Genomic DNA, 14,601 nt, shown 5'->3' with positions numbered 1-14,601 from the left:
GGTGCATTTCTTGTTGGTCGCCATTGCGAACAGCAATCTTTAGATGTCCCCATTCGTAGAAAAGGCAAAGAACTGTCCTTGGTGAATTTTCCATTTGTGGAAGGATTGGAGTTCCCTGCTGAGCGAGTCCACTATCATATTGTGGATCCCTGGCAGATTTAAGGGAGCCAGGAGCATGTTGTGAGCCAGCACCCATGTCCACATTGCCTGAGCCTCTGCTGACAGGATCGGCAAGCAGGTCCCCCCTTTGCTTGTGAATACAGAACATGGAGGTGGTGTTGTCCATGAAGACGTGGACACCTGGTTCTGAAAGCATGGCCTGAAGAACTTCAGAGTCCAGAACACCGCTCTCAGCTCCAGAAAATTGATGTGTAGAACGTATTCTTTGGGCAACCACAGGCCTCAGGCGTAGAATTCTGCTGTGTGAGCTCCTCATTCCTCCAGCAAGGCATACATGGCAGTGACCTGATGAGCAGCGAGGCAAAAGGTGGAATCCTGAATGAGGTTGAAACGATTACTCCACCACTGGAGGTTTTCTCTAAAGGATTGCGTGAGGAAGTTTGTCCTCCACAACCGCAAGATTTATTGCCAACAGACATCCAGGAAATCCTGAAGTGGTCTAATTCAGAGTCGGCAGTGTGGAATTAATGGAATGCATGAGGACAAAACCCCAGAAGGAACTTGAGAGCCGACGGAAGCAATAGACAGACATGATAGCTGCTGAACCTTGTTCAGGATGGCATTCACCCTCTCCTCTGAAGTAGTGGCGACACATGTAAGAGTATTGAGGCATAAGTCCAAGAACAGCGAGTTCTGAGCAGGATTTAAGCAACACCCCAGTAATGTTAGGCATAGGATTGTGTCCTTGGTGTGCTGTTTCGCTTGGGGAAGTGATGGGGTGCGCACCAACCAGTCGTCCAGATACACGTACATATGGGCTCCTGAACGTGGGAGGTGGGCCGCGACTGGAGCAAGACGCTTGGTGAACACCCTTGGTGCAGAGTTTAGTCCGAAGATGAAGGCCTTGAATTGGTAGCATTTTCCCCTTTTGTTAGGAGGGACTGCATCTCCCGTAGGAGCAGGGGTTGGTGTTTTTCCACCTTTGGAATGGAAGGAATAGAGTGGAAGGGCCCAATGAACTCCAGGGTATGGCCGTGCTGAATTATGGGTAAAACCAGTTTGTCGGTGGTGATAGATTGCCACTGTGTGACAAAGTTGGCAAGCCACCCCCCCCTACTGGGGTGTCGAAGTGGGGGGTGTCAGGCCAGAGCTTGGTCAGGCCTGCTTTGGTACTTGAATTCTGGAGGAAATATCACATCGTCGCTGGTTTCCTTGATAAGAATGTGATCTCCCTTGTAACCCTCTTGGGTGGTGCCTGCGCGGGACATCTACGGACGGTAGGAGGATCTATAATCTCTCAAAGTCTTTGAAAATCTGGATTTCCCAGAGCGAAAGAACTGGTATTGTTGTTGCAGTGCACTCAATGAATGAGCTGTTTCAGTATCAGCATTGGTGGCCTGCAGTGTCTCATCCACCTTTTTGTCAATCTATGCTGTCAAATGGCATGTTCACTACCTTGAACTGGACTTCTGGCCGGAAGTTGGTGGCTTTAAGCCAACCTTGATGGTGCAATACTGCCCCATTACCCATCCGGCGGAATCCTGTGTCCACTAAGTCCACAGCACTAGAGATGGCATGCTCTGATGCTGCTTGTCCCTCATGAAGAAGTGCAAGCGCTTCATCTCGCTTTGCGTCTGGAAGAAAGTCGAGGATTAGCCCCAGCTTGAACCACAGCTCGTGGTCCTATTCGAAGAGGATTGCCAATTAGTTAGCCCAGTTGATGGTTGTAGCGGCCGTAGAGATGGCCCTCTTGCCAAAAGCGTCCAATTGTTTGACTTCCTTGTCAGCGGGCATCATACAAGGGGACGAAGGATTGGCAGAGTCCGGGCAGGGTTTGCGTGCAGACACATTTGGGCGCTGAATCCGCAGCATTGTACTTCTTTTCGAAGCCATCTGGATTTCTCATGAATAGAAGGTTGCCTTCCCAAATATCTTCCAGCACTGGAATGGCTACCACTGATTTAGGGCAGATTTTAGTCTTTGATAAAGGAACCCGTCCTTTTTCTGCTCCTCTGGTAGAAGCTCAAGTAGCTTCACTGCTCGTGACATCAGAGCATGAAAGGAGCCCCTTTCATCCAGAGGGGAGTCTCTTGGAGGCATCTGCTGGCTTGCCGTCACCTGTCATCAGATCCTCAAACTCGTTCGTAGAGTTAGTGTATGGGGAACCGTCGGTCGGATAGTCGTCTGAGAGTGGGAAAGTATTCTTTTTTGTTGTTTTTACTTTTTGAATGGGAATGTATGCATATTTTAGCTTGTTTTAAATAATGTTTGTCAGTATGATATTATGAAAGATTTGGATATATGATGAAGCAGTTGTAAAAGGTTAATGTTAACCACATACAACAATAATTAAAAAAAATAAAAAATTAAAATAAAGCTTTGTTCACAGGGCTGTGATGGAGAGCTGGGAGCGGTTGGTGAAACTCTGAAACCAGTGTCTGTAGTGTGGACAAGGTATCCATAGACACACTGTGAGCCTGAGAGTGTGTGGCCTGGTGAGGTCTGGAAGGCTTGTCAACCTTGACGGGTGTCTGCATGGGGCCTCTTCTTGGAGAAGGGTGAGCAGAAGGTTGAGCATGATCTTGCTTAGGTCGAGTAAAACCTTGCTTAGGTGGAGACAGTGGTGGCATACTAGCAAGAGGAGGCACACTACCCTCGTCAGAGAACACTTGTTCTGGTGCGTACATGTCAGAATCAGTGCCCTGCTGTAGCAGTTGGTCAGGGCAGGGGACATGCAGGCAGTGCATATGGCACCAGTGAGGACAGTGGCTGAGCATGAGTTGGTCTGGGGAGGTATGCGACAGGACCTCCCGGTCTACCGCAACTCCTTTTGGAAAGGATGAAATCCAGGGCCTGTGAACAGGCTTTGTCATTGATGAGGACGTGCTTGTCAATGGAGTGGGTCTAGCTGACAACAAGGTATACGTAGACAAGGTGGACTTGGTCATCGAATAAGTGGTAGACGGGACAGGTGTAGTTGATTTGGTCATCGACGTGGTTGATCTGGTTGTGGCTGGGTGGTCGACGGAGTCATCAATGGGATAAAAGCCATCGAAGAGTAGTTGGACCGTCCGCGAGCCATGGGTGAGGAAGGTGTAGACAGATGGGCCATAATCGTGGATGAGTGGCACTTCACCAAAGAGTGCTTCGATGATGATGATGAGGGCATTTTCTTGTCGCAGTAGTAGTCACTGAGGTGACTGTAGACGTGGACGAAGTGGTGATCGAAACTGTTGCTAAAGGAGCAACCCCAGCATATGATCCATTTACCTTTTTTACCCTCTTCCCACAGGAAGATTCTTCATGTGACCTCAACCTCTTTGATGAGGAAGTGCGCTCAGGGGGTCTGCTTTGCCTGGAGGAAGCGTAAATGCAGAGTGGCCGAATCAGAGGCTCCAGCACCATCGTCCAACCAAGCAACTTACTTCCTGTGGCGATCCTTGCGGGTTTGGACGTGAACTACTGGTAGATGGTACAGTTGTTAAATTTGTTGTCTGAATACATACAGTAGAGGCATTGTTCATGAAGTTCCTCAATGTACACATTATTAAGGTGGCAAGTTGAACAGGTCTTGAACAAGCTTTTCTTCCTCATGTCTGTCATGTCGTCCATGCACTCCTGAAGGCCTCAAAAGGAACGGAAGCAGTGCAGCAACATCAGCCAGAGAGAGGCGTCACTGTACCAAACCAGATGGTATTATTGCACACAAAGAAATTGAATAACAAACTCTTTGAATATCTGAAGAGAAATTTCTCGAGGACTCCCAACATTTAACATACAGTAAAAATCTGAAGATGGGCACCAGAGATAGAGCTGCGGGGACCTGTCTAATAGACTAGCAGTTTAAAAAATATCAAGGTAACCTGCTTTAATGTTACTGAGGATTCCAAGCCTGATGATTGGGAACATTTAAACAGCATGTGAATCTATAAAAGATCCAAAGCTGAGAACTAACATTTTCACTTAGTTGTAAACATGTCCATTAGCTTTCCTTTCTACAGTCTGTAAGGGTGCAGAAGAAGGCAACTGACCCAAGGGGACTAAAAACGTATTGAATAGAAAAGAAAGAGAAACCCAGTCCATCCCTATCCTTTGGGGCTGGACGGGGGTGTTCCCTGCCACAACTAAAGATATAAGGGGACTGTCAGGGTGCCTGTTAAATCAAAAGTGTCCACTGTTCTGTGTTAAGAAAACTTTACTTATATCCCTTACACTAGGAACTATAGTATAAGGAAGTAGTGTTCTTGTCCCAGGAGAATGACTCTTCTCCTGGATTAGGTTTCTTGGTTTGACAAACACAATTCCCAAGTGTTTGAACATTCTTGTCTCTCTGACGTTATCGGGGGGGAATGACCCCCTTCCCCTCATGGTAAAGTTCCAAACAAACTTTTATACTCTTTCTGGATGGGCCAAGAGAATGCCTTCCTTCTCCAGGCATTCAGTTTTTCACAGTCCAGGGAACGTCTCCCTTCCCCAGGCTTCTGGACCTTGCTACTAGTCTGGTTTTTCAGAATAATGACTCCATTCTCCTGGCATCTTCATATCCGTTCCTTACAACGAGGGTGACTGACACCCTTCCCCTGGTTTTCATTTCAATTAACTTCACTCTTAGTTCGAAGCATTATGGAGCTCCACAACCGTGGTTTCACATCTTCTTTGAGCTGTCTTTCCTGGTACACTTTTTTTTTTTACAAGAACTGTGATGAGGAAGATGACTCATATCACTTTCTTGCTTTGGGTCCCAGACCCTGGTTTCTCTTCTTCTTTGAACTGGCCCACTTTGTTCACGTCCCTGCCAAGTACTGCCACAAGGAAGATGTTTCATATCTTGGTGAGTGTGCCTGACCCTCCTTTCGCTGCCAGTGGGCTCATCTCTGCCACTGCTGAGGAACTCTCCCTTTCAGGTTATCTTTATTGTTATTGGAGCCCTCGACCTTTCCCTGGTGGTGAGCAGGGTTTATTTTGCCACTGCTAGGAGGAAGAGGGGGTTTCTAAGCTTCCTGCCCCTGCCGTGCCATCCAAGAGTTATGCTTGCTTAGGGACAACTGCATGCACCCTCTTTCTCAGCCAGCCCGCGTCCCCTCTGGGTCTCCCATGCCACCCCTTACCTTGTCCGGGGTCTCAGAATGTCACCAGGGCTTCTTGGGCTGGCGGTAGTTCAATTTGGCTTCAACTGCGTCTTGCTTCTCTTGTGGCTGGGTGACCGAGTTCCCAGTTGCTGTCTGCATTCCTTCTACCTCCCGGCAGTGCCGTGCAAAGGTCTGCTTTTGCGGACCCTCCGATCATCAGACGCAACCAAGCGCCAGAGTCCTTGGAGCTCTCTCCCTCTGGATCGGCAACAAACGTTTGAATCTTCTGCGTTGGGTGCTCAGCACACCTGCATCCTTGCACAGCTGTCCGTGACCAAATGTTTAGTCCACTGCTGATGTTTATACAATGTTGCCAGCAGTGTCTGGGCTCATTGTATAAACCCTCAGTCTCTTTCATGGGTTTCATCTTACTTACTCCACAGTGCCAACTCATCCCAGTACTTAGATTACCTAGATTCCTGTAGTTCTTCTTTGTCTCAGTATTTTCAAGAACCTTTGGGTATTATGCCTTACAGAAGTACAGTAAGAGGGAAGCGGATCTAGAATATATGTGGGGAGTGTGGTGTGATGTTCCCGTAATGGCTGTACCCTAGATGGTCAACTTTATCCCCAGAGGGGGGAGTCCCTCCCTACAAGATCCTCCTGCATTATACAATAAATACAAATACAGATTATACCAGCTTCAGGGGGGCTATCGGATAACAGCCTCACCTCCCTGGCCTCACAAGAAGTGACAGCATCTAGTGAATCATCAGAAGTCTCTAGGTGCCCGTTTGCATGGGGAGTACCTGTATTCCCCTTTAAAAGTCTTTCCCTATTATGTAAACAAAAAGTGGGAAATCTCCCGGGTTCCAGGGCATTTCCGAAGCATTGTCATGCAAGCTGGCTAAGTGCTTGTGTTAGAGTTGTCGCTGTCTCCGGTCGTCCCATCTGGATGGTCTCTGGGGTAGCAGTGTGTGTGTTGGCTGACAAGCCCAAGCCCAAGGTCCTCTCCTCAGGTTTCCTTACACCTCAGCTAGTCTTGATGATCTCATCAACAAGTCATGAGCTAGTGCCTCAGATTGAGGACTGACCCCTAAACCAGTCCATCTTCATCTGGATTTGCTCATGTTGATGCTTACCCTGTCCTCCTAAAGAACTTCACCTCCCCTTGTTCTTTTATGAAAACATCCCACCTCCTCCAATAAATTCCCTTTCTTCCAACTCCTTCCACCTCCCTGTTGAGTCACCATCTCCTCCTTCTTTAGGACTTCTTCCACCTGCATATGTTACACAACTTTATGCTGTTAAACAGCCTGTCACACCTACATTTTCAATGCTCAATAAAGTCTTTAACCTCCTCCTTCAACATGCCAACCTCCTCCAAAAATGTCTCGACCTTCTCCTTGACAAATACTGCTGCCTCCTCAATAAACTGGCCAACTTCCTTAAACAGCTCTCCCACCTCATAAGTTCAACAACCTCCTCATATAGCTTTCCCACCTCCTCAACTCTCATAATCCACTCTGTCAGTTCTCCGCCACCCTTCTCATCCTTTCCAGATGGTAAGCCCTCCTCCAATCCTTTCATTAGACTGCTGCAACCCCCTTAATGTTAATCCTTCCCTCTAATACTTTCTTCTCAACCTCTTTCTTTCCATTCCACACCAGCTCTCTCTCTACCACTTCCTCCACCTTTAAGAGGTCACCAGTTCTCCACTATACTCATCCAGCCTCCCATCTGCTGCACAATGCTCCATTGTCAACACTTTCCAAACACTGTCTGCACTCCTCTCCAGCAATCCAGAAATGTAATGGCTTTGGAGTTGCTTTTCTAGTGTCCGGCTCATTCCCCTGAACTGGCGTCCTTAATGAAGGGGAAGGCGCCACACTGGCTGCAGCAGTTCCTCCCCAGAAACCTCCCTGGGGGTAGGCATAATTAGACAGAGGCAAAAAGAGATGGGCTGGCAAGCTTGTTTTTCACTAGTCTACCCTTTCTCTCTGCCTGCCTGCAGCTCCCACTCGCTGGGTGTTGCTGGAAGGTTCGCCCGAACCCGGGAGCAGATGTTGGCCTTTTGCTGTTTTTCTCACAACCATCTTAAAATGATAAGCTTCTTAGTGGAGGGGGGATGGTTGTAGTAATGTTTACCGCCTCTCGGGATTTAAGGAGAGGTGGTTCACTTTCTCCCCCTCATAAGTAATTTATAAAACGCGCCTATACACATTCTAGGGGAGAAAAGGGAGGACAAAGTAAATGATCTTACTAGGCCTTGTGTCATTCAGATCGTGCAAGTGCAAGGGGGAAGGGAGAGGAGAAGTGACAGGGGGATTGAGGAGGGAGAGTTTAAAAGGCAAAGCTCAAGTAAGTGCCGCCGGGGTGGCTGGCTCGAATAAGTGCAAAGAGGCAGGGGACTGTAGGGTTGCAGACACAGTCCCAAAGTACGCGATAGGCCCGGAGGCAGTGCAAGGGGCTGCTGGTCGTGAAGGAGCCTGGTGCCCATCAAGGTTCAGAAGATGCCCAGGCAACCAGTTAGCGCGGCAGACAAGTATATCAGCAGGGGAGAGAGAGAGAGAAAGCAGAAGCGAAAAGGAAGGTCTTGAGTTGCTTCTGGAACCTTAGCTGGTCTGCTCAAGTTTGAGAGAGGCAGGCAGGCTGTTCCAGAGGGAGGCACCAGCCGAGGAGAGAGATCTACCCCCCACTCTCTGCCTGGAGAAGCATCTGACCCTCAGAGTTGGAGGTGGATGAGCGGAGGGCTCGTGAAGCAAAGTGCTTAGGAAGAGAGAGCTGGATGTAGTGTGGTCCCCAGCCCCAGAAAGCCTTGTGGACAATGAAGAGCGTCTTGAACTTGATCCTTGCAGCCACCGGGAGCCAGTGGAGAGATTTCAGGGTTGGAGAGATACGATCCTGGGCTTGAGGCCAAGGACAAGTCTTGCAATCCTGTTCTGGATTAGTTGCAGAGAGCAAAGAGTAGAGGCAGGCAGATTTAGAAAGAGGCTATTGCAGTAGTCCAGCCTAGAGAGAACCCGAGCTCTGAAGACAGTGAGCTTCTGGGGGAAAGTGAGAAAAGGAAGAATACCTCTTACGAGGTGCAGCTGGTAGTGGGACTTCTTAAAGAGGTCCGTGATGTGAAGAGAGAAGGAGAGGGTGGAGTCGAACATGACACCAAGGTTTCTTGCCTCACAGGAAGGCACAGGTAGAGGGCCCAAGAAGGGCAGCCAGAGTGAAAGAGGGAAAGCCGGTCCCAATGAGAAGGATCCCAGTCTTACTGGCATTAAGGCAGAGATCGTTGGAGGCACACCATTCCTGAATCGCGGATAAAAAGATGCAAACAAGCGAGAGTGGAGAGGAGGCTGAGGGGAGCCTGAAGGAGTGCCGAGTGTCATCTCCATAACACTGAAAGTTAGGAGGGAAGGTAGAGATGAGGTGGGCCAGAGGTGCCAAGTAAAGGTTGAACAACCGGGGTGAGAGGTTGGAGTCCTGGGGAACACGACATGTAGAGAGAGAGGTGGTGGAGAGAAAAGACCCCCAGTTGGACACGAGAGGGCTGATTGGAGAGGAAGCAGGTTAACCAGACTCAGGGCTGGTCTGTGATTCCCAGGTTGTCGCAGAGACAATCGATCAGGATGGCGTGGCTGACCGTGTCGAAAGCAGAGGAAAGATCGAGGATGAGGACAGAAGGAAGGCTAGAGTCGAGATTAGAGAGCAGGTCATTGCGGGTGTTCAGGAGAGCAGTTTACATGCTTCTGTCTGCTCTAAGGCCAGACTGATGGTCATGGAGACAACCAACAGATTCACTATGGAGTGTAAGCTGGGAGATGGGCAGCTTTTCCAGAACTTTGCCCAGGAAAGGAGTGATAGAGATTGGGCGGTAGTTTGCTGGTGAGGAAGGATCGTTGGTAAGGGGAGTGGGGTTCCACTGTGCCATCCCCTCTGGGGTTTGATAATCACCTCTATGGGTTGCAAACCACTCCTCCCCAGTTCGCCTGTCCCTGTAACAATTAATGTAGATTCTGGTCAATTTTTACCTTCAGTAAATCGTAGTGATGTGACCCGCACTTTCCCGCTCTATGAAAAAATCCTGGTTGGACTGGGATAGGGAGGTGACTCACCCCTTCCAGCTCTATGAAAAAACCCTGGTTGGACTGGGCTGGGAAGTATTCCCTGGCACATTGCTGGACATTCCCTATGCTAGTCCCCACATTATCCCTGGTTGCATTACCTGGATCCAGGTTTTGACTTTGGCCCAGCGAGGACCACGCCCCACGCAAAATGGCCAATGTCCCATGGACCCCAATGGGGAAAAAACATGGTTTGTCGCTTCAGAACACCCATTGAGAACAGTACATTTGACAAAAATGGCGATATCCAAAGAAAAAACGAATAATACAGGTGGTAGGATATAGAGCATAACATATCCCTTGAAATTCAGTGAAAAAACTTCAGTTGAAGTGATGTTAAGGTACCAGTGTAATGCAACTAAACCTCTATAATGCAGCAAATGTTAGAAGCTACTTTAGAGTCCCCCGTTTCCCATAAGCACACTGATGACATCACAAATGGCAACAATGATGACAATCAATAACATCACTGAAAACTGGAGCACACTGCTCACATAACTGATGACATCATTGATGATATCACTGGAACAACGTATCTCACCTTAATGCAAGTGAGATGCAACATTTAAAAAGTGTATTGCTGAATTTAAAATAGAGTATGGAGGCAAACGCAAAGTTCAAACATTGTCGTCAATTTAAAACCACTGTTACACACCCGAGTCAGACAGTACTGAAGGAGTATTTACATTAAAAAGGTACTCTAGTTCCTTTATCACTGCGTCCTTTAATTAGTACGTTCTGCATGACACCCAGTCTAGTAGGTTGGATTTGTGAGATACTAACTCCAGCTTTCAGGATATGTTGAAAGGTGGTCTATATGAATTCTGTCACATGAAATTGTAGTTTCTCATGAGAATTACCTTCTTCCTGAAGTTATTTTATCATTATTTACAAGGCTGTGAGAATATCGCTTGCCTTTAAGTGTAGCATGATTGGAGAAAAAAACAAGTGTATGTTACATCTGTTTGTAGGCCTTACATGTCTTGAAAACGAACATGATCATTTTCTCACCACAACTGATAGTTACCAGTGATGGAATCAATGTGCTCTAGTTTATAGTAATGTCAATGATTCTGTCCAAGTGAAGACGTCAGTGTGCTTTTGGTCTGCCAACAGAGGGGTTCATAGTTAAGTTGGCCTAGCTTCTGACACGTGCTGAATTTCAGGGGTTTTGTTGCGTTAAACTGGCACCTTGACGTCATTTCAACTGAAGGTTTTTCATTGAACTAGATATTTTCCTTTTCTTTAAAATAAACTTGCCCACGTATAGTTTAAAGTCGTAAAATATCAAAACTACTTTCCCTTAATTCATTACATGAAACTAGGTTTATCAATCACTAATGGTGTGTGGCAATTGTCAATTATAATTATTTTCAGAATAAGGAAGCAATAGCACAAAACATACATATTTTGGGGAATGCTCTCCCTACTGCCTGCATTACCTGCATAGTCACGTTGTCCCATGCCACGTGTTCTAGTCTTTTTTGGCTCCCTGATTTTTCCATTAGACAGTTTAATGGGGGATGATGTAAATACTAGGAAGACATACGTTTAGTACAAATTCTACCTTAACAGTCTGGGCCATAATATTTTGCATGCTCAAAATAGCAGGAGGCTATTATGATAAAGGTTTTGTCCATTAGGTCTTACCTGTGTCCGAGGAAGATAGTGCTTTGCTGACAGGAGCACCCTGGGTAGGGATTGCACGTACAAACAAATCCTTTTCGATCACTTTAACTTTCGGTGGTGTTCTTGCAGGCGATTCTAAGCAATAAATAATAGATCTTAATATTGACAATAGTCCATGCACTCGCCTTTCTTTTTGGAATGCAATCAGTAATCTGGTCATATGCTTAACTTTCAGCTGGTCCTACCACCACCCAATCTTCAGCATTCAATGTTACGGTGCTATACCCAAAGTCACAGTAAGATTAGCAAATGCGCATGGAGAATTTCTATGACCCCCCTTCACAAAATACTGAAGTACACAATCTGTGGGAGAAAACAGAAGTCATCTGATATAGTGGTGTAATATGTGGAGGATTGTAATGCATTTAAGGACCCAAATACAAGTTCAAGTTATATTTGTTAATAACAACCACAGCCACATCAGTAATGACTGGAATCTCCCAAACCTAGCTCGGACCGTCAATCCATTAACCAGCAACATTCCATACACATAGACCAAAGCCATATATACCCACAAACTCAAGGTCATTTGGGTGATGCAGATACAGGCCTGGGGTTTTCTTTGCATTCTTCAACTGGTTTTTTGTTTTCCTTCTTATATATCCAGGACGACTAATTCCAGTATGCAAAGAAGAAAAAGCCAAACTGGAAGAACACCTCTCCAGCGACATGGCCATGTATGTTTCACACTCATACCCTTGCATCCTCAATGACAGTAATCTCACCTTCCTCTCGCATTCACGGCTACAAAAGCATGCACACTTCCACACCAGAAGGAACATCTTATGAATCCCAATACTGTTTAGTTGGCTTGGCTTTTTCCACCTTCCTTTTCCTAATAAAGAACAAGTGCACCCACCACATATTCAAGAAAAAACAGGGGCCAGAACGGCAAGGAAACGCCTGTAAAGGTACTCGGAGCACAATTTGAACTGCTCTTATTTCAAGCCACAATATATTCTGAACACTTATGTGGCATTCACATTCATGAGAAGTGCAGCAAGCACACTGACCTCTTAAACAGGCTCCTTGATGAAGTACTGTGAGGGCGCCAAATGAATTCCCGCAATAATAATGCCATCTAGTTTCGGGGCACTCCTGAGGGGATGTACATCCAAGGAATCAATTCCATATGGCATTAAAACAAACACCCGATTTGGAAATTTCAGGTAAAATGAAGCAAGTCCTGACTGAAGGCTGCACCAGGTATGCTGGTAGAAATCCAGTCATGCAGACCCTTGGGTAAGCCAGATCGAATAGCAGGATCCCACTAGAGCAACCAGGTACCCGACAAAACAAAACAAACCCTCACCACAGGAAGGCCTCAAACAACCAGGAAAACCCTACTCCAATTCACACAACCATTCTACCTCTGTCACATGTCCATCAATAAGAGTCAGTTACATTCACTGACAATCAGTGCCTAAAGCTCTCAAGCACTATGCCCAGTCCAATTATTACTGGGCAGTCTCCCTTTTCAAGGTCCATGTTAGTTCTTAATGAGTCACACAAATAAGGATGATTTATCTGCAGTTGTATACTAGCGGAAGCCCTTGCCAACACCTGTCACTTCAGTTTTCTTGAACTCTTCTCCTCACAGAACAGAATCCTGTAGATGCAACTATAAAGACATGTCTCAATCTTATAGCGTATTACAACTGTTAATCTGCCAACAACTTCCCAGGTTCCCGGATGTCAGAGGGTAGAGCTCTGCCTGTCGACAGGGTAGAAATCTACACTGTAGTCACCTAACCTGACAAACGAAATGGACCGCTGGGATTGATATCACTTTCAGAAAGGAAAAAGTAGTGTTTAACCTTTTGGATGCCAGCCTCGAGACAAAAACCAAAACATACAAATGGAGACTCACATGCTGGCCCTAGTGGCACACAAAGGGGTTTTGAGATTCAACCTCACAATTGCACAGTTGAAACATGAAAAAAATGAATAGTGAATCAGGTCCTAAAAACGAAGAGCCAGAAATATGGATGAAGGTATACAAAAGAAAATTTAACATGACACTCCAATGAAAATGTACTCAAATTGCATAGTTTGGGAAGAACCAATTAAATAGCTCTCAGTATTCATCTTTCTGATCAACGTTCCTCCCACAGACTCATCTTTCATATACATCTCTCAACGCAGTTGCTTTTCAGAAACCTTTACACTGCCAGACATGGGGCTAGTCTATGTAGAGGCACCACACCCTTTGACCTTCGTTCCTTTTTTATGTGCACTCTTCTCGCTTTAGAAAACAGCTGTTTTGAATCCTGCACTTTTTATTCAACAACATGCCGATTCAAGTGAAGTACTCGGGATTCAAGCCCTGTGCCAAATATCTGATTTGGACCCACATTGCATCTGCCTTTACTGTCTTGGTGAAGACCACAACACGCAGGACTGCACATTGTGTCAACTGATGCAACAGGAGGCACTTTGAAAATGTGAGAAGCTGTTTAACTTTCTCACAAGGAGAGATGTGACAATCTAACCGGGTTGAGGTTGCTGGGCATGGGCCGCAGCACTGAGGAACGGTCCCCTGTGTGATGAATCCTGCAGAGTCATTACTAAACCCCAGCCTAAAGTCTCCTCCCATGTGGCCAGGGGAAGGCAGCTGCTACTTGATCCTTATACTGGGGGTGGTATTATGAGGGAGGATTACATGGGAGGAGACGGCTGTCAGAGGGAAGTGATGACTCCCCTGGGAGGGACGCGGTATTCATAATTCCTCTGAAGATGAGATTCCCATAAACCCCCAATATCTAATGGCATGCTGTCAGTGTACAAGTCCCTTCTATAAAACAACCCAATGAACATGCAATGAAAAGTCCTCCAATGAAAATAAGGAGTATACTTTAGGGGTGTAGGAATTAAATGACATTCTCCAAGTGTCATTTTACACAACACCTCCTAACTCTAAGGTTTTCACAAAGCAATCCAAACTACTTATATATCAAAACCCCCAAACCACTATGGACTTCCGGATCCATAATGCTCTTGGTACTGGGACGAGGAAGAGTGGCTCAGAGTTAGTAAGGATCAATAATGCTGTTGAGCAGAATGAGCGGTCTAGTTGTTACAGCCTCTTAACATCTCAGTGGGATATTTAAACTCAGGAATGAGCTGCTGCTGAGGGAGGATGGTGAAGGGGTAGCTGAGGCAGAGGCGGACCAGAGTGCTGGGTCTGCCGAAGAAGCAGAAAAGAGAATGCCAGCGGATGCAAACGAGTCGCGGAGGCCTATGAATTTGCAGCGCAGCAGGAAGCGGTGTCGGCACAAGAAGCCCAGCCGAAAGGTCAAAGGGTGTTGGGCCCAACCCAACTTAAGGCGTTTAGGTGTGCAGACGAGTGAGGATGATCAACAGACCTATCAGAGCTCCAGGAAGCAGCCGGGCAGACCGCTAAAGATACGCGGGAGCCAGCAACGAAACGAACAGAAGACAGAAGGTCCACTGCAGGATCAGCGAGGGGCATGGAGATGCCAAGGAAGACCGGTGAGTTTGCCTGACACTAAAGGTTGCCCTGGGACACTCGGGAAAGGACACTTAACTAATTTTGAATACCGAACCAATAGCGCAGCACAAATGCAGTGTTAGGCAAGATTGTA

General features: G+C 46.7%; 1 protein-coding gene across 1 annotated transcript in view; it reads right to left on the bottom strand.

The window, feature by feature from the left end:
- Positions 1-14,601, bottom strand: part of C2CD2 (C2 calcium dependent domain containing 2) — a 1,192,289-nt gene that overhangs the window by 176,839 nt on the left and 1,000,849 nt on the right. Inside the window, exon 12 of the mRNA XM_069636030.1 lies at positions 10,958-11,071. Within this exon, the coding sequence (XP_069492131.1) occupies positions 10,958-11,071 (114 nt within the window). The remainder of the gene's footprint in view (positions 1-10,957; positions 11,072-14,601) is intronic.

Source organism: Ambystoma mexicanum, chromosome 7p (genome assembly GCF_040938575.1).
Source record: "Ambystoma mexicanum isolate Mex_15411 chromosome 7p, UKY_AmexF1_1, whole genome shotgun sequence".
NCBI classification, from domain to species: Eukaryota; Metazoa; Chordata; class Amphibia; order Caudata; family Ambystomatidae; genus Ambystoma; species Ambystoma mexicanum.
This window is presented reverse-complemented; position numbering and strand designations above follow the sequence as displayed.